Source organism: Somniosus microcephalus, chromosome 12 (genome assembly GCF_052327205.1).
Source record: "Somniosus microcephalus isolate GS21.2 chromosome 12, FLI_Smic_1.0, whole genome shotgun sequence".
In the NCBI taxonomy this organism is placed as follows: domain Eukaryota; kingdom Metazoa; phylum Chordata; class Chondrichthyes; order Squaliformes; family Somniosidae; genus Somniosus; species Somniosus microcephalus.
The window spans coordinates 167830517-167853684 of NC_140998.1; the positions used below are offsets into that span (position 1 = coordinate 167830517).

The 23168-nt window shown below is 46.2% G+C and overlaps 1 protein-coding gene across 1 annotated transcript in view; it reads left to right on the plus strand.

Moving 5' to 3' along the window:
• ubr1 (ubiquitin protein ligase E3 component n-recognin 1) overlaps positions 1 to 23168 on the plus strand; it is a 113020-nt gene that overhangs the window by 31591 nt on the left and 58261 nt on the right. The window contains exons 6-12 of the mRNA XM_086002354.1: positions 1252 to 1390; positions 2922 to 2984; positions 14697 to 14820; positions 15591 to 15698; positions 17537 to 17625; positions 18506 to 18604; positions 18966 to 19120. Of these exons, the coding sequence (XP_085858480.1) occupies positions 1252 to 1390; positions 2922 to 2984; positions 14697 to 14820; positions 15591 to 15698; positions 17537 to 17625; positions 18506 to 18604; positions 18966 to 19120 (777 nt within the window). The remainder of the gene's footprint in view (positions 1 to 1251; positions 1391 to 2921; positions 2985 to 14696; positions 14821 to 15590; positions 15699 to 17536; positions 17626 to 18505; positions 18605 to 18965; positions 19121 to 23168) is intronic.

Genomic DNA, 23168 nt, shown 5'->3' on the forward strand with positions numbered 1-23168 from the left:
CTGAAACAAGGTATTAAATATGTTCAAAGTGCCGATTATTTACTGGTCTGTTTATTAAATTGCTTCGAGTTTATAATATCCTGAGCTATAGAGAGAAAACAGGAATGTAAATATAACCCAATAAATGCAGTGAAATGGAACTAACCAAGTATATTGTATCAGTACTGAAAATCAGTTTAATTTAAAAGCTGAAAAGTCTCAATGAATAATTAAATTTAATCAAAAACTTTACTACAATATCTGTTGAAAAAGGCTCAGTTTTTAAAAAAAGTTTTGAAGTAGATTTGATATTGGAGGAATTATTATAATTGTTCAATTTTTTTTTTAATGGAATTAATTGACTAACCCAACTGAGAATAAGTTTATTGGTGATTCGGGGAAAGCTGACAATTTTTATTTAGGAATGAATATTGACATTGTGAGTACTTCTAGTCAGTGTTGTCCAATAGAAATCGCTGGCTATGGCGGCACCATTTTACAGGAAACTTTTTTTTTAACCGGCACGGACGGGACCGACGTGGTGCCGGTTCATCAAAAGTTCCGAATAACCGAACGCTATAGTAAAAGATAGGGAGAGCTGACAGCACCGTATAAAGCAACAAACCCTGTTGCTTAGCAACAACTGTAGAACAATGAACACAAGTTTCAAGCGTCTCTGTAGCTTAGCAACAGCTGCAGCCACACCCTTGCACAGCACAGATGGAAGAAGGCAAATAAATATGAAGTAAAACCTACTCCTGAGATTTCCGGTTATTTAGGTGCCGGTAAATCGAAAGTTTCCTGCAGCAAGAAACGCTTTACCACCATTCAGTAACCAAGGAAGTAAAGCAGCCACAGCGATCAAAAACACTTGCACGCTCTGCTTTTTATCTTGCCATTTTACCAACAAACACGTGAAAAGGTTAGAGTTCACATGTATATGCTGTGCGAATGAGTATTGAGATCACATGACCAATGACGGTATTTATTACTCATTGCATTTCTGATTAGTTAATAAACAATGAGCCACATCTGGCTAGTGGCCAACGTATTGGACAACATGTTCCCCTCTCCTAGTTGGGAAGTCTCCACGGCAGCACAGGTGACATTGAGCATACAGTGGGAGTGGGTTCCACAATTGTGGATTGGAACACCAACAAACTGCATCGCAATGTGCCTGCTAATTGCTCTGTCTGGTGGGGAAAATTCAGTGAACTTCCGAAGAAAATGCACCAACGTTGAAGCTTATCCGTAAACTTTTTTTTCCACAAGGGAGAAGACGGACTCTTATTTCTGTGTGCTGTTTAATGATGAGCAGCATTCCTTTGACCATGTCATTTATTCACTCCAGAGGTCATTAGGCTGCTCACAAAGAGAAGCACAGAATTACACCACCTTGATAGATAAAGAGGTAAGTGCCATTAGGTGTTGCGGACTCTTGTAAGTACAACAACTTGCATTTATATAGCGCCTTTAATGTAGTAAAACATCCCGAGGCACTTCACGGGAACGTAGTTAGACAAAAAAAATTACCACCGAGCCAAAAATGGGGAAATTAGGATGGGTGAGCAAAAGCTTGATCAAAGAGGTAGGTTTTAAGGATGGTCTTACAGTAGGATGGAGAGGTTTAGGGAGGGAATGCCAGAGCTCAGGGCCTCGAAGGCTGATGGTTCGGCTGCCAAAGGTAGGGCGTAGGAAGTCGGGGATGCTCAGAGGCCAGAGTTGGAGGAACTCGGAGGGTTGTAGGGCTGGAGAAGATTACGGAGATAGGGAGGGGTAAGGCCATGCAGGGATTTGAACACGAGGATGAGAATTTCAAAGTCGTGGTGTTAATATTGCCACTTCTATATTGCAGCAATCCAAAAGTGACCTTAGCTCTGGATTCGAGTTCTGATCTGAGACCCCTTGTGAGAGGCCATCTCATACCATTTGGGCTTAGAATAGAACTCGTGTGATTTTTGAGCCAGGCCTTACAGAATGCTCAAGTGGTCCCTTATACATCTTGGACACTTTGGCCTAGAAATTCGGTGGGCTGCACCACCAGTTAGCGCCCAAAGAGGGCACTTAGTGGGTTTAGCGCCACTGGCCACGCCTCCCGTGAAATTTAGGGGGGGCGCTAATGGCGGCGTTAGCCGGTAACACTGCGCCACCACCGATGATGTCATCGGGGTGTGCAGCGCCCCGCTACCGCCCCGATCGCCAAATTTGGTAGCGCCCCCCGCTGTAACGCCGGTCGCAATTTCTGACCGGTTCAGGGGGGCCTACCTGCGGCGGTAGAGGCGTGGAGGTGCAGGGCGGCCATTTTTTTTGCTGGCAGCCTGCCAACACCTCTCCGCACCGCCGTCCCCGACCTCCTGAGCGCCCTCCCCGCGTTGTGCCGGCTGTCTCCCAAGAGCCCGGCACTTCTCCTCAATGCCGGGCTCTTTCGCTGGCACTCGTGATTGCCGATCGCGCTGCAGCAGGCCCCTCCCCTTTAAGAAGGGGAGGAAGGCCTGCAGTACCGCAGACACGCTGCGGCACGTTGCGCTGCGATTTTCAATTGCAGCGCCCCAAGAAGGATACGGGGCGCCTCGAGTAGCGCCGCACTTTCATCTGGGATGCTGAAACTGAATTTCCGGCTGGCGTTCGCGACTCCTTCTGGGGCAGTACTTTGGGCGCCCTGGCGAGTTTGGGGTGCCACTGAATTTCTAGGCCTTTGTTAACTTGGGTAGAGTTTTTGTAATGCTTTACAAAAGTGGCACTCTAACCATTATTCTCAAAACATTTAAAATTTACCGGTTGAGAGCAGAATTCTGCACACACGAATAAACGCGTTCAATGTAAACTGTCTGATCTCTAGATTAGTTCATGTGAACTTGCTAATTTTGTTTTAAGCACTTTGGTTAGCGTTTCATTGCAGCACTGACCTTTCTAATTTGCTTGCTTTTCTGTGTTTTTTCTAGGGCCGTAGAGCTGTAAAGCATGGAACATTGCACTCGTGTCAAGAAACAAAGCTAGAGGTCTTTGTAAGTAAGAACAAGTGCTTGCTATGTACATTTAAGAGCTGTAATTGAAGATACAGTTGTGCCACTAGAAATAGCATGACTCAGTGAGCCTGTTGTGGATTATTAAAGCATTATGCACCATTTCTAGGTGGTCAGCTTTTATTATGTGAAGAATATGCATAAGGAAATAATTTTGTTCTGGTCACCTATATTTACCACTAATTTTATCTCAGTTTTTCTGGAGATTTGAGTGAAAGCTGGATAATGTGGGTGGTACTGATATTTTCCTTTCATAATCATTAATAATCTGTCCCTGGTTAGAGTTTCACACTGTGTGGGTTATCTTTGTTGCTTTTTTCTCACACCAGTTCTGTACAGGCCTTATAGTGAGCCACACTTTTTTTATTTTCCCCCTCTCATTTGTTGCAATCTTGATGGCTGCACACAGAAAAAGAATTCTTCCAGTTGTTAAGTCGCTTGAATTATAAATGCTGTGCTTTTAAATAATGTAGTTATAGTTGCTTTTCCAGTCTCAGTACTTCTGCAGAACTTTTTACTTATTTTCAACAAAGTTCCAATGCTTTAAATTCGCAATGCCGCAATTCGGATTAAGGTGCATTTTATTTTTGGTATTGTTGGCTGGCTGCCTGGAGCAGATCTTCTGTCTTCAGCTCCAGTTGATGCTGATGCCCATTTAAAGATTTACATTGAATTTTATGGAGCCCTCTTAATAACCCACACCCATTGTTTACCGCTGTTTCTTCATTTCCAGAAGTGTGAAGAATACTCCAGGCTTAGCGAAGAACAACCCCACTGACCACAAAAATGGTCTTCAACCTTTCACAGAGATATTACATAGAACTTACAGCACAGAAACAGGCCATTCGGCCCAACTGATCTATGCTGCCGATTATGCCCCTCTTCATCTCGCCCTATCAGCGTAACCATCTATTAATTTCTCCCTCCTATGTTTATCCAGCTTCCTCTTAAATGCATCTATGCTATTCGCCTCAACTACTCCTTGTGGGTAGCAAGTTCCACATTCTCGCCACTCTCTGGGTAAAGAAGTTTCTCCTGAATTCCTCATTGAATTTATCAGTGACTGTCTTACATTTATGGCAATTCATTTTCTGTTGTTATTTTATATTTATGGCCCCTAGTTTTGGTTTCCCCCACAAGTGGAAATTCAAAAGGCAACTGGATATATATTTGGCAAAGAAAAAGACTGAGGAATCGGAGATATTCTGTTCAGATTCCTCTAAATCTCCTTTTTACATCACTGAGTAAGAAATTATGCTGTTTGTAGTTGTGCTGAATCTGCCAGGGTGGATTCAGCAACAGCAGAGAACTGCGAGCAAGGTTTTTCAGCGTGCTTAGCTTCTCTTGTCATGAATAATATTTCAAAAGGCCAGGCTGGCAGGAAGGTCCATACAGCTCAGTAATGCTGTAAATACATTGTTGGCCTGTCGAGACAGGCCTCAAAATGGCAGATCCTATCCATGTGCCACAGGCAAGTGCTCTATATAGTTGACACCTCCGCAGTTTTAGTTGGGGGCAATCCTGGTGTTGTGCTGCCTCAAGTGGCAAGAGTGTTGAGTTGTTTATAGTGAATGTTTTCAGCTGATGGTTTTCCCATTGGAGCGAACCCTATAGTGCAAAGGGCTGTAAGGAGGGTGCAAATCTGCCTCCATGGAGATGAAGAATAGAGTACAGTGTACTGTGTTCCTAGGAGACACAGTGGGGGCAGGAAGAGTGCCTGACAAATGCAGAGTTTTTTAATGCAATGTTTTCCTCCTTTATCCACCAATCTTGCGGCTGAATGCACTTCCTGTCGATTTTTACCATTATGAATTCCTATGTCCACATTTAGAATGGAAACTGCCTATGTAAAACCCCACGCTGTAATTACATCCTCCCCCCAGTGGAGGCACTGCAGCACCATTTCAATTTAAATGTAGAATTAATAATGGAAAGCTAAAATAAGAACAGAATGTATTACTTTAAATTAATGACTAAATTACATCCGTGCATCAATTATCTCTAACCTGCATCAGTTCACGACTGCACTTGGTTTTGACTCCCAGGGCTAGAAATTGCTCCCCTCAGTGCCATTCCTTGGTGCCATTAAATGGCGCTAAATGCCGGCCGCCACTTTCGCCAGCTGGTGGCGGTTCCTGCGGCAGCCAGCATTATGGTCCTCGCCTTTGTGCTGCCGGTAACTGGCAGTGCCATGCTGGAAAAAATGGCGACATGGTGACGTCAAATCAGTGTGTAACGCCAATCTAATGTCACCAATGCGAACTTCGACCCTTTCAGTGCTGGGTCCTAAGCCTGGTGTGCAAGCAGGCTGACAGTGGTGATGTCAGCACCTCTTACAGGGACACGCACATCTTTCAGGTAAGTTTGGATTTAAGCTTTTGGACTGGGTTTTTTGATTTTATTGAAGTAGTGGCTTGTTGCAATAGTTGATAACAGTTTTTTTAAGTGTGTAGGGAGTGCTGCTGGACGCTTGTAAGGCCTTGGATGATAAATGAAGGCCGTTGAGAAGACAAAAAAATACTGCAAATACTCAGCAGGTCAGGCAACATCCATGGAGAGAAAAACAGAGTTCATGTCTCAGGTCGAGATGCTGCCTGACCAGCTGAGTATTTCCAGCATTTTATGCTGCCATTTCAGATTTACAGCACCCGCTTGCAGAGGGAGAAGGAAGGCACAGAAGAGGAGGAAGCAGATGGAAGGATGCATCCTAGACAGCCCCTTTCTGGTTGGGATATCCGGGATGGAATCATCTGCCTGTGGTCCCAGTGACCACAACCCCAATTCCCCTTTCAACATGAGTCCCACACCTTACCTTCCATCTGTTACTGACCGTCACAATGTCTTCTTGGCCACGATGCTGAAATAAAAGCCACCGCAAAGCAAATTTTCCAATCCAACTTTATACATCTATCCATCCGAATGACACCAAGACATCAACTCATCAGCATCATATGCATTCTCTTAGTGACTGTCTTGTGTGTGCCTTTGCCTATCCTACTGATGTCACGCAGTGCTACCCCAGTGGCTGGTGGAAGGCTGCTGACTTTCAGTGGGGGACACTGCAAATGGCCTTGCTGGTTGACCTTGAGGAGCCTGGTGGCTGGGAGTGTCAAATCAATCATTATCTTGTTGTTCTTCACTCCCCTCTCCCTCTTCTTGGTCAACCACTGGCTGGGCAGGCTGCATTTCTTGGGTATGTGAAATGAAGAAGGCACAAGGGTGGCGTTGTAGTGATGGGAGGGCGGGATAGCATGAGGTGCATGCCAGAGGAGGATAACATGAGGATACCAGCATCTTTTATCCTTTCAGCCCCACCACTGGCCAAGGGCTCAGTCATGCTCTTGCCAAGAATGGCCTGCACACTCTCTTCCAAGGAAGTGAGGTGAGGCTAGGAATGGGGGATGTGCCTCGTGATTGTTGCAGATTGTTGGTAGGTGAGTGATGGGTGGCGTGGGCGGGGGGGGGTTCGAGCACTGAGCAGTGTATGAGGCTAATGGTGCAGTTGGTAGGAGATAGCTTTTGAAGATGTGGTCTGAGGTCATGAAATTTCTTTGAGCAATGGAGCCAGGTGGTGGGGGTGACGCTGGCAGTGACGGCCTCGGTGATGTGGTCCCACATCGTTCTTTCTGGAGGGCCTCCTGGCCCCTGTGGGTAGAGGATCTGTCTTGCAGTGTTGACCCCCTGCACAAAGCTGGAGTGCTGCAAGTGAGACTCTCGGTGCCCCTTCCCTGGCTTGCTGAGCCATTTGTGTTGGTGCTGAGGCAGTTTTCTCATTTTTTGAGGTTAGGAAGGGAATTCAGCTTTAAGAGCTTAATATTCACATTTGGGACATCTTTTTAATGTTACATTTTTTCTTGAAAGGCAAAAGGGGCTGAAAACTGCATTATTTCACTGCATTTTATTTTTTATTAGTTCTGAGTGTATGGCCCCTTTTCATTGCCCACAATTCCTCGCGAGCTCCACAGCCTCGCTTCCACGGGCTGTGCGAAGCTCGAACGCCGCACCTGGACAGGAACTTCAGGTCGGATGCCTCCACTAACGCCACCAGGACGGCGTTGCACGGAAGGTAAGCGCTGCACCACCAATCTCCAGCCCCCAGACCAATTTAGCCCCGTTAGCGTTGCGGCCATTTTCAGTGGATATTAACTCCTTTCCTGGCGAACACGAATTTTTCTCCCGCAGTGTTCAATGCCGTGAGCTCAACTGGTATCCATTAAAACTCTCTCCATATTTTTGTATCCTGTGTGAAGGGATGATTACTAGTCCTAGCTCTTTCGGGCTACCCCAGATCAGGCGTATTCCCCAGACGTTCACCTTCAACTTAAGTTAGAGATAGCTGAATTCCACAAGACGCTTAAATGGGTCTAAAGGTTCAGGCTATCTCTCCCTAAAGGAAAGGAACGACTGAAGACGGATGTTACCGTCCTCCAGATAGCATTTTTAATAAGTTTAACTAGACTGTAACCTTTCGGATATTATGAGGGTCCGGAATACCCCCCAGAATTCTGCAACTCCTTACAAAAGAGTGTACAAAAATTGGGTTCGTGAGCTTATACAGAATTACTCTGAGACAATTCTAAAAATACAGGCCTAGAAATTCAGTTGCGTTCGCCAGCCGTTAGCGCCATAAGAGGAGTAGATTTCGAGCGCTAGGCACTTAGCGCCCGGGCGCAGACCGATCTGCGCCTACGCCCAACTTCAGTTGACATTTAGCGCCGGCGCAAAGTGTTTGCGCGCGCTCAGCTGCGCGCGCAGCTTATGATGTCATTTCGTCGTGCAACGCCGTTTGTGCGCCCCAAACCGGAACTTCAGTGGCGCCCGCCCAATGTGGGCGTGGCGCTGTTAAGAACTGTGAAGTGGAACGCAGCAGAGGCCCTGCGGGCCTCGGGGAGCGCTAATTAAAGGGCACTTAGACTGAACTATAAAGGCCAGCCATTTTGCTGCAATGACTTTAGTGCTACGGATTTCTGGACAGAGACCAAGGAAGAGACCTTACTGATTTGGGCCAACATAGGAGAGGTATTTTTGGCTTCTGGCCAGAGCGTGGAAATTTGACTCATTGTGATTTCACTGTTTGCAAGTATATTATGGGGGCTGCATGGGGTTCCAACCCTCAGTTCCAGCATTATGTGCGAAGGGCTCGCAGACGCTGTGTGAGAGGGGCAGCCATGCCGAGACGCAGAGGGGCCATCAGGCGTCGGCAACGTAGGCCTTACCCACTCGGAATACCGCCAGCAGGTGTCCTATCTCACCATGACTGCCGCGCATTGTGTTAAGAGGCTGCGCTTCAGAAGGGAGGTGGTTGCAGAGATCTGCCAGCTGCTTCACAGAGATCTGCGTCCACAGCTGATGTGCAGGACGTCTCTGTCGGTGGAAGTGAAGGTCACGGTGGCTCTGAACTTTTATGCAAGCGGCTCCTTCCAAGCCGCTGCTGGGGACATAGTGAACATCTCCCAGTTCGCCGTGCATCGCTGCATCCGGCAGGTCACCGATGCCCTTTTCGCAAGGAGACACCAATTCATCTCCTTCCCCGTGACCCTAGAGAGGCAGGAGCAGCGTGCAGTCGGATTTGCGAGGATCGCCGACTTCCCCATGGTGCAGGGCGCCATTGACTGCACGCATGTGGCTATGCGGGCACCTATCGACAATGCCGAGGATTACCGCAACCGGAAGGGCTACCATTCCCTCAATGTACAGCTGGTGTGTGACCACAGGCAGCGCATCCTAGCTGTCAATGCCCGCTTTCCAGGCAGCAGCCACGATGCATTTATCCTGCGCCAGACTACTGTGGCTGACATGTTCCAGGCACAGCCTCCCCCAAGAGGATGGCTTATCGGGGACAAAGGCTATCCTTTGTGTACATGGCTCATGACCCCGCTCCGCGCGCCCAGGACCCCTGCTGAGGAGGCATACAACGAAAGCCATCAAGCCACAAGGAACATCATAGAGCAAACGATTGGCGTCCTCAAGCAACGGTTCCGCTGCCTGGATCGTTCCGGCGGATCTCTACAGTATTCGCCGGATAGAGTCTCCCAGTTTGTCGTCGTTTGCTGCATGCTGCACAACCGGGCTATCCGCAGGACTCAGGCACTGCCACCTCACGTTGGACCACCACCTCAGGAGGACGAGCAGGAGGACCATGAGGAGGAGGAGTACCAGCCCAGGAGGGAGCCACAAGGTCCAAGGGCCGTCCGTCGGCGGCTTATTGAACGACACTTCTAGGCCCCCTGTCAGGGAATGGCTTGTGGCAATGACGGCACATGAATGCAGCCGCTCCGCAAGCCCTCAGCCGGTTAACGCAGCAACCACTTGAAACATCACACATGGACAAGCTGAATAAATAAAAAGCTTTCTTGAACAAACTCAGGGCCCTTCCCACATGAAACCCAAAAACAGACAAGACCCCCAAAAAACAGTCAAAAACATATCTCACTCCCACAACCTGGGGAGGAATAACAAAACTTGTCCATCCAAATGGCCTTCATCCTCGGCCTTACCAAGACAAACCCCCCCATACAGAACACAAACACCCCCATATAAAAAAACATTTGCCTTCATCTTCGGCCTTACCAAAATAAACCCCCCCCCCCCCCCCCATACAGAACACAAACACCCCCATATAAAAAAACATTTGGCAACACACTCTACTTTGTGTGCTGAGAGGGCGAGTCCTTGTCCAGGCTTTTCCGGCCCCTGGCCGACCTGCTCCGCCTCAACCTGGGCCCTGTGGGTGTTGCAAGGCTGGGGGAAGGCTCCTGAGGGGCACAATGCGTGACGGCAGATGCCCTTGGGGGTCGGCCTAGACGAGCTCCGGCCCTGGAGGGGCCGGCTGCTAACTGCTGCAGCTGTGGCTGGGCAGCATCAGTCTCTCCAGCAGCTCGTCGCAGCTTTGCTGGGGGAGTGGCAGTGGCGGCTGCAGCAATGGGGGCAAGCTGGCTGATGCCAGGCGCTCGCTGGTCGCCAGAGACACTGGCAGTCGGCCGGGCTGGCACTGCAGCAAGCGCAGCAATCTGGTGAAGGCCAGACCGCTGTGCTGCAGCAGCGCGGCGGGTGCCCTGGCGATGCGTGCGTGACACAGCGAGTGTGGCAGCAGTGAGTGCCCATACTGCCCTGGTCTGTGCCCGCATCAGACCAGCCAGTGACTGCACGGCACCACTCGTCAACTCTCCACTCGCTGCCTGTGCTGCCCTGAATTCGGACCAACTCGCGTCCTGTGATGCCCTGAATTCTGCCCGACTCGCGTCCTGTGATGCCCCGAATTGTTCGAGACCCCTGGCCTGTGCTGCCGCGAGTTGGTCGAAACCCCTGGCCTGTGAGGCCCCGAAATCGGCCACACTATGAGCCAGGGACTCAATGGCCTCAGGCAACCGTGCCCCAACCCCCATGAACTCGGTGTGGCGACGATCCGAGTCCGCGGACATTTGATCAAGGAGGCGCACCTCCTGGGCGAGGACCGTCTCCGGACTGGAGGCTGGACTCTCCCTCTGGGGAGAAGGCCGCTGAGCTGGCCGACCCTTCCCGCGTGGCTGGACGCCACTGGGCCCAGCAACTGCACTCCCCTGCAACACTTCCCCCCCCCCTCTGGGGAGAAGGCCGCCAAGCTGCCCGACCCTTCCCGCGTGGCTGGACGCCACTGGGCACAGGAGCTACACCCCCCGCAACACTTCCCCCTGGCTCTCCTCCAGGCAAGACGTGTCCCCTCCATTGCCATCCCCTGGCGCGGATGAGGGTTCCCCCGATGTGCCGCCTTCCTCTTGCTCCTCGTCATCCTCCTCTTCCGAGGGACTGACACTCGCAGCTTCAGGGACCTCCTCCTCACCAGCTGAAAGCAGGAAGGCACAAGAGTAGCTTTAGAGTGAGGACAGGACGTCAGCGAGGGAGGCATGAGTGGTGGCATTATGCGCATTGGTCGGACAGTGGCAAAGGATGTAGATCTGAAGCGCAAGGGGAATGAGAGTGGTCCAAACGGTCATGTCCTTACCATTGGGGCCCAGCACAGGGTCGGCATCTCCAATTGCAACGGGGCCAATCACCCGGGCACCCATGAGTCGACCCACGCGCTCCTCCAGGTCACTGAGCTCCTGGAACTGGGCACGGCCTCCCCCGGTGACAGTCCGGCTCTTCAGATTCTCGGCCAGCTTGGCCTGCAAGAGAAAGGACGGCTTCTAAGTACAGTGTGGTGCCCTGTTGTTGTGTGCACTGCCTCCCATGGTCGAATAGCTTGGCCAGTGTGGTGCCCTGTTGTTGTGTGCACTGCCTCCCATGGTGGAATAGCTTGGCCAGTGTGTAAAGTGCAGAAAGTGCTATTGATGTTCATGCCAGTGCCATAGCTGCTGGAGGAGGGCTGGCCATTAGGCCTTTGAGGTCCCTTTGCCCATAATGTGAGGTGCACATGCAAGGATGAGGAGGACACTGGAAAGGGTACTCACCCTGACCAACCGAGTGAGGTCGTTAAACTTTTTCCGGCATTGGTCACCAGTCCTGGGGACATCGCTGTTGGCTGTGACCCTCTGGCCGATTTCCCTCCAGGCTCTCCTGTACAGCCTCTTGGGAGCCTTCTTGCCACTGTCCGGGAACAAGATATCTCTTCTCCTCTCCAAAGCCCTAACCAGCACCTTTAAATCATGGACAGAGAAGCGCTGCGCTCGCTCACGGGCCCTCTGCATCCTTGCTGGCGCTATTTCTCTCCAACAGCAGTGTTTAGGCCTAGCTGGAGGGCTGCAGTATCCAGGGCGTGGCAGCAGACCAAGTCGACCCTTCCCCCTTTAAGAGCTGGCCGGCGCCAGGGTGTCTGCTGTCAATCAAAACATGACCGCACCTGCGCTGCGCCCGGCCTCGGCGGTATCAGTCTGCACCGCCGGCTTAGCGCCTAAAGATAGGGGTGCAACGCCAGTTTTAGCGCTCGAGCAAACTCCTTGGCCAAAGCTACTGAATATCGGCGAAGTGGCCTCCACTTTCCGGCGGGCACAAACTTCAGCGCCCGCCCGACTTTACCGCCCCAAAAGTGGCTATACTGAATTTCTAGGCCGCATAGTTTTATTTAAGAGCAGACATTCAGTTAACAGCTGTTGAATCAGTCGCAACATTAACAATTCAAAATACTAATGGCTTACTTTTCTTATTTCTCAGAAATCCTTATTCTCAAATCTTTACTTCGTTACTTTTCTACATTTCTTACTTATTTCTAAATCCAGAACATCCACCAAAATCAATTACTTTGATTACCTGAGACTCAAAGTTTAAAAACTTAGAGCGTGCCTGTGAAGTTGAGAAACGCTTGGCCCGTTCAGCGAGTTCTGACTTTCTGTTTGAAAAGCTCTTATTTTTATACCCTTTTTGCAGTGATTTATTCTTTGAAGTTCTCTGCTGATGTCAGCTAATTGTCTTTATTCATTCTCTCTTTTGAATGCTTTCTATCTTACTGTCAATTCAACTATTACATGCATAATTATGCCTCTACCTTTAGGTGTTCCAAAAACCATCATAAAACAATATGACAGCTATGGTTTCTGTTTGATGCCATTCTTACAAAATCTTTCATTCAATTCTTAATATTGGCTTTACTGGTTTTTAGCAGACGTTGAGTCTCCTTACTGCTCCAAGTTCAATACAAACACAATGTAATTGCTTGGTATATATTAAAGACACTTTGACCAGAGTGTTTCATGCATTTCTAGCTATCTCAATTGGTTGCATATTTAATCGTGTTTCCTGTCTTCCAAGTTTAACATAAAAACTATTTGACCAGCAGGTGTTTCTTTTACTTGATGTCATCTTTTCAAAGGCACATGGTTCTTTTAATGTTTGTGTTTCTGTTCAGCGTGTTAGCTTATAACACCTTAAACTGGGTCTTCTCGTTGTGTTGGTTGCAAACTGTAGACCTTTCGGAAGCACCAATGGTTTGCTTCAATCTTTCATTGTTTTAGTATTTTTAACTAATTCCCATTTCAAAGCTTGAGGTTTTTTACAACTTTGTTTAACAACTGATCTTATCTCAGAAGCCTGTTTTCTGTTTACAGCCTGTGCCTCCGAGGCTTTAGATTTTTAAACTCAGTATCTCGTATTAATAATATCAGTACAGGAAACTTTGTGCTATCCGGCACCCACGGGACCGAGCTGCTGCCGTTGCCTAAAAAGTGCCGTACTCTCCAGAGTTAATGTTGAGAGTCTCCGTATTTGACAACAAACACTGTTGCTTAGCAACAGCTTCTAAACACTCGGGTGTGGCCCTAAAGCTCTGTAGCTGAAGCTGTTGCTATAGCTGCAGACCTTGCACAGCTTGACTGTTCAAACAAAGCAAAAAAAACAAACAAAAAGAATAAAAAACGGCGGCTGATTTTTGCCGGTGGCTCCAGATTGCCGGATAGCTCACCTCCGGATAGCACAAAGTTTCCTGTATTCTGCTCATACTATGGTGTATCTTTTTGAAATATGACGTATTCCCTCACATGTGCACATTGAAGTATTCTAATCTAAGTTTACTCTGAATATATCTCTAGTTAATACCGGTTCTCGGTCTCTGCTTCTTTTGGTTACTGTTTTACTTTTATGACTGTTCTTTCAAAGAGGCCACTTAATGTCTGCAGGCTATTTGGTTTGAGGACTGCATCGCAGATGAGTCCAACCTGTCCTCACTGTCTGCACATGCTGACTTTCAGCAGGGCCTCCTAGATGGCAATGGGGATTGGAAAAGAGTGGCTGATTTTCCTTTCCCTTCCCCAAACTCAGGACACTAAACCCAACCGTAGTGTCTACACTGTTAAGCTGGTTGACGACCTCTCATTTAGCACAGATGATGAATTGACACTGGAACCTTCCTAGTCAAAGCTGCTTCTTCTCATTTTTGATTGGATGATCTAGAATTTCTTTATGTAAATTCAGCTGATCTTTGACTCCTATTCATTGAGGACTTTTCATCTTTTTGTCTTTAAAAATATAGAGTTGTTCAAAATTAAATGGGGTTTTGATGGAGTAAATCAGGAGAAACTGTTTCCAGTGGCAGGAGGGTTGGAACCAGAGGACACAGATTTAAGATCATTGGCAAAAGAACCAGAGGGGAGATGAGGAGAATGTGTTTTTTACACAGCAAGTTGTTGTGATCTGGAATGCACTGCCTGAAAGGGTGGTGGAAGAAGAGTCAATAGCAACTTTCAAACGGGAATTGGATCAGTACTTGAAAAGGAACAAAAATTGCAGGGCTATGGGGAAAGAGCAAGGAGTGGAATAGATTGGTTAGCTCCTTCAAAGGCACGAAGGGCTGAATGGTCTCCTGTGCTTTATGATTCTCTGAAAAAACAAAGTGTGCTGTCTGTGCATTCTGACTCTAACTCAAATGTACTTTATTTCTAAAACTCCATGCAGCTCTGTCTTTAGGAATTGTCTGTTAAGCGCTTTGCAAAGCGATGTTGTGTATTTGTCTATTAACAAGGGAACCATAAACAATGAATGATATTGTTGAGCTAAAGCAGAAAATGCTGGAAATACTCAGTAGGTCGGGCAGCATCTGTGGAGAGAGAAACAGAGTTAACGTTTCAGTTCGATTACCTTTTGTAAGTATATGTTGAGGGTGCCTTAGTGAGTAGCCACTGTTCTTCCAACAAACATTAGCACAGATACAAATAATGGATTGTTTAAAACGGCATTTAACCAAACCAAAGGGACTACTGTAATGTGCATCACTAATTTTTCTTCTAGAACATTACAAACAGTGTATTCCAGTCACCCCTTCGTGTTGAGATCCTTCACTCGACTGTTGTATCCCATCAGACGTTTGCTTTACGTCTTCTCTCCTGGCTCAACCAAGTTATCAGTTATTCAGGCAAGTGCAAAGCTTAGTTTTAATATTTTGATTATATAGATATTTTAATTGTACGCACTGCAAAATGGATTAAGTAGAAGTTATTGGCATAACTGAGCTGTTAACATTGTTTCCTCAATCATACAAGCAAACCTCAAATATGCTCTTCAATCACGTGTTTGTGTCAAAGCTGCTCATGATAACTAAGAGTGCCTCAATATCCCCCGCCACATGTAGGGACCAAGACTGGGCAGAGTATTCCAAGTGCGGCTGCACCAAGGCCTTAAAGTACAGTATCCTTAGTTTTATATTGCACTGTCCTAGCGACGCAACCTAAAACCTTATTTGCCTTCCCACTAGCCTCGTCACACTGATTTATGAATTTAGCAGATTTTAGAAAACCCCATCATAGCTTTAAAAAATAGAGGTCCTGTCTCTTTAACCTGATTGAGTTATTTGAGGAAGAGACCACATTTGTAGATGATAGTAATCCAGTAGCTGTTATATACCTTGATAAACTAACAGGTCTAATTCGTGGGGTCTGATGTCTTTGGCTTCTTAAGTATTGGGACCATATGAGTATAACTCCAATCCATTGGAACCACAGTCATTAACTGTATGAGCCAGTGGCTCACATAATGCACTGCCAATTTCCTTCAGCACTCTAGGGTAAATGGCATCAGGTTCAGAAGCCTGATCAGCCTAGAGTGCCATAATCCTTAGGACAAATGTGTATTAAAGGTAAATTTGAGTTTTGAATGGACATGAGCTGTTTTTCTTCTTTTGTGCAGCTGGCTTACGTCAGATTTTCTGTGAGGTGGTACTTAACCAAGAAACAGGCTCTGATCAACCTTGCCTGATCAGCAAATTAATGCTGTCTGATGCCAAACTCTGGAAAGGTGAGTAAATTAATACTCTTGCCTATACCAATTGAGTCAGCAACTCGTCCAATTCCAATTGACTAGGTGCAGGAGACCCACAATTGTTTTTTTTTTCCTGAAGTTTCCCGACATTTCTAAGGATTTTTTGTTTCTCATTTAAAAAAACTGAATGTAAACTTTTTTGTTTTTCCGAGGCACAATAATCAGAACGTGATTAGTATATATTTTTTAACGCAGGATTATATCCAATAATGGGTCCCAGTCCCATCCTTTCTCCATTTAATGAGTAGCTCTGAAACATAATTGTCATTTAAAGGCCCTACACTACTATTGAGTGGGAGATGGCTCCTGCTGCACGCTTGTCTATTAATCCATCAATGTTAACTTGTCATCTCTCAAATGCTCTTTGAAAATAGTTTTTTTAAATATTTAATTTCTAGTATCCTGTCATCAGGCACCTCATTTGGAGAGAGAAATCATCGAGGTCCTATTTCCACATCACAATTATTATAACCTAAAGAGGTCCCCCCACCCCCCCTGCATCCCACTGAAATTTGTATTTTAAATTTAAGAACTCATAAAATAACTTGAGATTCAGCAGTAACTTTCAAAAGGGAATTGGATATATATATACTTGAAAATGAAAAATTTGCAGGGCTATGAGGAAAGAGCAGGGGAGTGGGACTAATTGGCCATCTCTTTCAAAGAGCCGGCACAGGCACGATGGGCTGAATGGCCTCCTTCTGTGCTGTAAGATTCTTTGATTCTAACCTTTACAGTTTGTGCTACAGGAATATGAAGTGTCTCCCAGAGCTTGGCTGCAATTTGGTTGGCAGCTTCTGATTGTTGAAGTGAGGAGTTGGAGCAGCATTTGTTGAAAATGATCAATTTGAAGGTTGCGTTTATCTTCAAATTTTGACAGCATTTTGTGGAAGCATTTAACCTTTTCTCGGGATTTTTAACAGCATTGTTCATAAATCCACTTACAATTGCCGGTTTGTTGAATGCTACTTCGCTTTTGACAGTGCTACAACAGTTCTTCGGTGAGTGCAAAGCTTAGGTTTGCATGAACTAAAAACCTGTGGAATTTGCAGCCACAGCTATGTCCTTCCCTTTTTAAAAAAAAATACTAATGTAACCCTTCCTCGTGGAAGTTTTATGAGCAGCATTCTCTTCATAGCTCCTGAGCCCCACTCCCGAGGGAGATACTAGGAGAGGTGACCAAAAGCTTAGTTAAAGAGGTGGGTTCTAAGGAGAGGGAAGTGGAGAGGTGGAAAGGTGTAAGGAGGGAATTCCAGAGTGTAGGACTTAGTCAGCTGAAGGCACAATCAGCAATAGAGGGGGGATGCATAAGATGCGAAAGGGTTGGGAAGTACAAACTTAAATCGCTTTTTAAAATATATTTTGCTTTTTAACTGACCTGTGCATAATCTGGATTTGAATGGAAGGGCTTCTTCACATTGTCTTGGCCTCCATGAATTCTGCTCTATAAAGGCTACTAAGTGTGAGATGTGCTTTCCATTTTCTCCATGACTTGTTACAGGGAAGAGTCTGATCTTAAAAGCGCTGCCGAGGTCAGAATCCTGTGTGGGGACTTGGGACAACCCTGTGTCCTGCCGTTCTGATGCCCACCACTCACTCGTGAGTTGATTTGCCACATAAAAATGTAAGATGCAGTTGTAAATCATATAGTGGCCATTCTGCCCATGACTACAGGTGGGGATTTGTATTCAGTAGCTGCAAAATGTCAGTGATATTACTACAGGTTGTGCAAAAAATAAAAATATGAAGTGTCTAAATGCTACAGAATTAACCAAGGAACAGTCAGAATAAATATGCAATTTTTTTTAATGCAGGAGCACGAAAAATCTTCCATGAACTCATAGTGTGCAGTTTGCTGATGGAAACCGAATACAAGCGGCTCTTTGCTATTGAATTTGTCACCGTAAGTGCTCGCATTGTCCTGGTTACAACTCAGCAGTGACTTGAGATTTGGAAGCAGGCCTCCCCTACTGTCTGCTCTCAGTTAGAAAGTGATTTTCTAGGGTATAGATTAGAGACCAAAAAAAAAAGTTAAATGGAGAGGAGTAAAATATAAAATTTGGCCGCTGAGCGAAATCAACAGCAAAAGAAACGCACGTTGCTTTGGAAAAATTAATTGGGGGCAATCTTTGGCGCACGGCGCCAATTTTGAAATGATTGTCTTTAAAATTATGAAGGGATTTGATGGGGTAGATGTAGAGATGATGATTCTACTGGGGGAGATGTTGGGCGGGAAGGGAGTCCAAAGCTAAGGGCCATAAATATAAGAATCACTAATAAATCCAATTGGGAATTCAGGAAAAACTACTCTACTCGGCTAGTGGTTAGAATGTGGAACTTGCTACCACATGGAGTAGTTGAGGCGGATAACATGGATGCATTTAAGGAGAAGCTTGATAAGTACATGAGGGAGAAAGGAATAGAAGGATATGCTGATAGGTGGGGGAGTCCAGAACAAGGGGGCATAACCTTAAAATTAGAGCAAAGCCATCCAGGGGTTAGGTCAGGAAGGACGTCTGATTGAATGGCGGAACAGGCTCAAGGAGCTGAATTACCTACTTCTGTTTCCTATGTTCCTACAAGGTTAGATGAAGTAAATAGCAAGAGGAAGCTTGTGTGGAGCATAAACACCGGCATAGATCTGTTGGGCCGAATGGCCTGTTTCTATTTTGTAAATTCTATGTAATGTAATTACAAATTGTCAAACTTATTTCATCAGCCACTGACGTTTTCTACTGTAGTTTGTGGTTGAAAGGGAATGATCGTCTGTTTGTTCCCAATAGCACTACAAGCAACTGCAGCTCGAGTTTGTGGAGGACGATCATGATCGAAACGTTTCTGTGACTGCACAGTCTGTTCAAATATTCACCGTTCCAACACTGGTAAGTGGACCAAGTACAGCGCAGACCTTCTGAAGAATGGGTAGAAAGTGCTATGGGTTAGAGATTCTTAAAGACCGCATTCCCCAAAGAGTACCACCAGTGTAATGCAAGGTTGATATAAGTCACATTCCATAAATTATCTTTGTAATGAAGGGCAGTGTGACATCTGAGCTGCTGATTGAGCAGTCTGGTAATCGGTGATATCACGCCACCATCACAGGGTGGAAATCCTTTTGTTTCTCACTAACCATATACTAGTCAGCCTAGATGAAAAATGTAGCAATGTAAAGGTTCTGGTTTAATTTCTCTTTCGTCGCCACTTCTTGAATGAATGTTACATAAGATTTTTAATTTTTGTTAGGCTCGTCATCTGATTGAAGAACATGATGCGCTAAAAATCATTATCGAAACTATAATCGAGCTGTTGTCTGAGCACATGGATAACGGCAAGCTTCATTTTCAGAGTTACTCCCAGGATAAATTGTTCAGGAAACAAATGGTCTTGTATGACCTTAAGTAAGTGTATCTTCAGACCCCAGATTGGTCACCTTTCTTTTGTGATGGATAGGGTGCCAGTATAATACTTTCAAATCATTTGATTTATTTCATGAAATGTTGCAAGGCAGATTGTTATTACAGGTAGACTATCCTTTATCCGAAAACCTCGGGACCAGCCGTGTTTCGGTTTTCCGAAAATTTCGGATTTCGGAAGGTGGGGCGGGGGTCGGGGTCGGCGGGGGGGTCGGCGTCGGCGGGGGTCCGCAGTCGTGGCTTGTCCGTCGCTGCTAGCCTGGAATGCAATGAAGTTCCGCATTTCCACTAACAGGTCGTCGTGCTCGGTCGGAACAGGGGCCGGCACCGCCGCGGGCTCAGAGCTCTCGTTGCTTTCGAGCCTTTGGAAGAGAGTCAGGTGGTTCGGCGGGGGGTCGTGCGCACGACTTACGCTGACCCTCTGCTCAGCGTAAGTCGGTGGGGGTCGGGGTCGGCGGGGGGGGGGTCCGCGGGGGGTCGTGCGCACGACTTACGCTGACCCTCTGCTCAGCGTAAGTTGTGCGCCACTCTGGTCATGTCGTGCGCACGACTTACGCTGACCGAAAAAACCTTCGGTTTTTAGAGGGTTTCGGTTTTCGGAAGTTCGGATAAAGGGTAGTCTACCTGTACAAGGTAGCTGGTTTACTGGTGCTAAGTTAATATTTAGGACCGTTGTATCTATGTAACAAAATTTCAGTGATGCAGCAAAGTGCCAGCTTCTCATTTCCAATCTGTGCTTTGTACAGGACAAGTTTTTTTGTTAACTCCTTGCTGCACAGGAGAATTCATTGTAGACTATTCTCTCCACGTGTGCAAATATAATCTTTTTATTCACTTAAGTGCTGTATTTTAACTCGTTTGAGCACTCGGTACAACTTTCTAGAAGTGCATTGGTGGTTGTGCTCGACTCTCCAGCTATTTCCGATCATGCAGCTGCTCTCTCAAGTTCTGGTGCGGTGAAGCAATCGCTGAATTGTGCTTCTCCCTCTAACTGAGTTTTATTTGCTGCATTTTGTGAAGGATCTGGATTTAATGAGGTTGAGAAATCAATGCTTAAACAAATCATGAAATATCTGTTTAAACATAAATTAATGCTTTCTGGAACAAAAGCAAGATAGTGCGGATGCTGGAAATCTGAAATAGAAACAGAAAATGCTGGAAACACTCGGCAGGTCAGGCCGCATCTGTGGAGAGAGAAACAGAGTTAACGTTTCAGGTCAATGACCTGATGGTTCTGATGACAGGTTGTCGACCTGAAATGTTGGGGGAAATTTTAGCCCCCAAAAATGAGTGCGTTTGGGTTGGGTGGGAAGTTAAAATGTTTAAAATTTCAAACGGGAACCCAACCTGCCTCGAACCCGCCCACTTCTGGCTTTAACGGAGGTGGGATGAGGGGTGGATGACCAAATCTACTCTCGGGAGGCGGGTTGGTCATTGAAACCTTTTTAAGGAGGCTGCGTGCCTTCATTTTAATGAGGTTTGTATTTTTTTTACTGCTGTCGTCCGGGTTTCCCTGACCTCCGGAAACCCGACAGGTGAAAGGAGGCGAGAAGGGCTGAATCCATAAGGTAAGTGCCTTTGCACCACTGCTTGTGGGTCAGGAACAGCAGGAGTGTTTCCCCCAGGCTCAACAAGCTTACCCTACAAACTCCTATCTTTCTCTTCCCCCCCCCCCCCCCCCCACTCCCACTAAACTTACCTGCTCCTGGGCTACGGCCTCCTCCAGAGCGTTCCTCGCCCAACAGGCAGCCAAGCCTGTCAATCAGGCTGGCTTACAGGCAGGGTACCTCGAAAAAAATATCTTGCACGCCTTTAATTGAAAACTTTTCGGGTTTCCCGACCATTACGCCTCCCCCGCTCCAAAACCACACCCCAGTAAATATCGGGGCCGTTAACTCCGTTTCTCTCTCCACAGATGTTGCCTGACCCACTGAGTATTTCCAGCATTTTCTGTTTTTATTTTATTGTCTGGAGTTCACTTTGAACCCAGACACGGGTTTATATTGGTGTAAGTCCCAATGTAAGCAGACCAGCCTGTGGACATCAGGCTTAGTCTGACCACCCCACCACATTTTAAAAACTGCAAAAATCCTAATGGGTTTTTTAATTCATCCTCCAATTCTCCCCTCATTTTCACATCTTACCCCCTCATTGAGCAAAGGATAGTTCTTGTCTGATCTACTGCATCGTCGGAGATTCAGATCTGTTAAACCGAGGCCCTGTCTGCCCCCTCGGGTGGATGTTAAAGGTCTATTTATAGGTAAAAGCATTATTTTGAAGAGGAGGAGGAGCTCTTCTAGTGTCCTGGCCAATATTTATCCGTCAACCAACATAACAAAAAATAGATGAACCGGCCATTTGTTTTGTTGCTATTTGTGATGCCTTGACATCTGCAAAAGGGTCTGCTTTCACCTTCATAGTAAAAGTGCATGCCTAAACAGTTAATTGCACGTGAATTGCTTTGCAAGATGGGATAGGGCACTATAGAAGCAAGTTCTTCCATTGACCAACCTCAAACTCTGAGGAAGTGACTTATTATCTCAAAGCACTTCATAGAGGCGGTTATTAAATCAAAAGCATGTAAGGTCCATGAATAGGATAGAATCCCAGTGACATCCAAGTCCTAATAGCAGTGCAAAGGAGAGCACGGAGACTAATTCCTCATGTCAGGTGGAGAACTTGAGGAATGATTTGATAAAGTAGGACTTTTCAGGCTTAAAAAAAAGGATCTTTTGGAGGGCACCTTTTAGAATGAAATGATAATGAGATAGAGAAAGTAAAATCGGAAAAATACTTTCAGATGCGTCAGTAAGACTAAAGTGCACAGGTTCAGGATTTTAAAGAGTAAACTTAGTACAGATGTCAGCAAGCATTACCTTTAATTATAGGATGACCAACAACTGAATTAGGTTGCCGGTAATTGTAGTTGAGATCAAGATACTGGACTCCATTAAGAAACGGTTGGATGAAAGTTGTTCTGTCAGTGCTACCACTCTCGCCTTGGAGTCAGAAGGTTGTGGGTTCAAGTCCTACTCCAGAGACTTGAACACAAAATCCAGACTGACACTCCAGTGCTGAGGGAGTGCTGCACTGTCGGAGGTGCCGTCTTTCACGAGATGTCAAACTGAGACCCATCTGCCCTCTCGGGTGGATGGAAAAGATCCCATGGCATTATTTCAAAGAGGAGCAAGGACGTTCTCTCTGGTGTCCTGGCCAATATTTATCCCTCAATCAACATCACAGATTATCTGGTCATAACGTTGTTTGTGGGAGCTTGCTGTGCACGGATTGGCTTTCACATTTCCTACATTACAACAGTGGCTACACTTCATAAAGTACTTCATTGGTTGTAAAGCACTTTGCAATGTCCTGAGGTCATGAAAGGTGCTACAGAAATACACGTTTTTCTTTTTCTGAAGAAAGGATCTATGTCCAAACCTATTTTATGACTCCTGGTGTGTCTGCATTACCTTGCCTGAGTGACCCATCTTCATGTGTAAGAAGCCAAGGGCTGCCTGGCTGCCCTCAGTTGGAATGTGATTTTCTAGAGCACGGATCAAAAAAAAAATTGTTCAGTGGCCAATTATGAAATTATTGTCTTTAAAATTCTGAAAGGGTTTGATAGGGTAGACGTAGAGAAGATGTTTGTGGGGAGTCCAAAACTAGGGGCCATAAATATAAGAGAGTCACTGATAAATCCAATAAGGAATTCAGGAGAAATTTCATAACTTTGATTGACGCTGGGACCTTTCTAGTCCGTGTGGCCTGTGTCATACTATACAGTGCGTTTACCCACCGAGTCACCAGTTGAATCTTGGGGTTATTTTTGCTTTTCATTATTTTTGTGCTCGTCAAATTAGGGATGTCCGTTCTGAGGAGTGAAACATTTCCATTTTGGACACCCAGTACCTGTATCGAGCAGTGTCTGATCAGTTGTGGGCACCAGATTTAGGATGGGAATTGCTTGGTGAAAAAAGACCAGCTAGTTCACCTTTTGCCATCCTACCATTTAGAGTAAATTTCCTTTTGATTT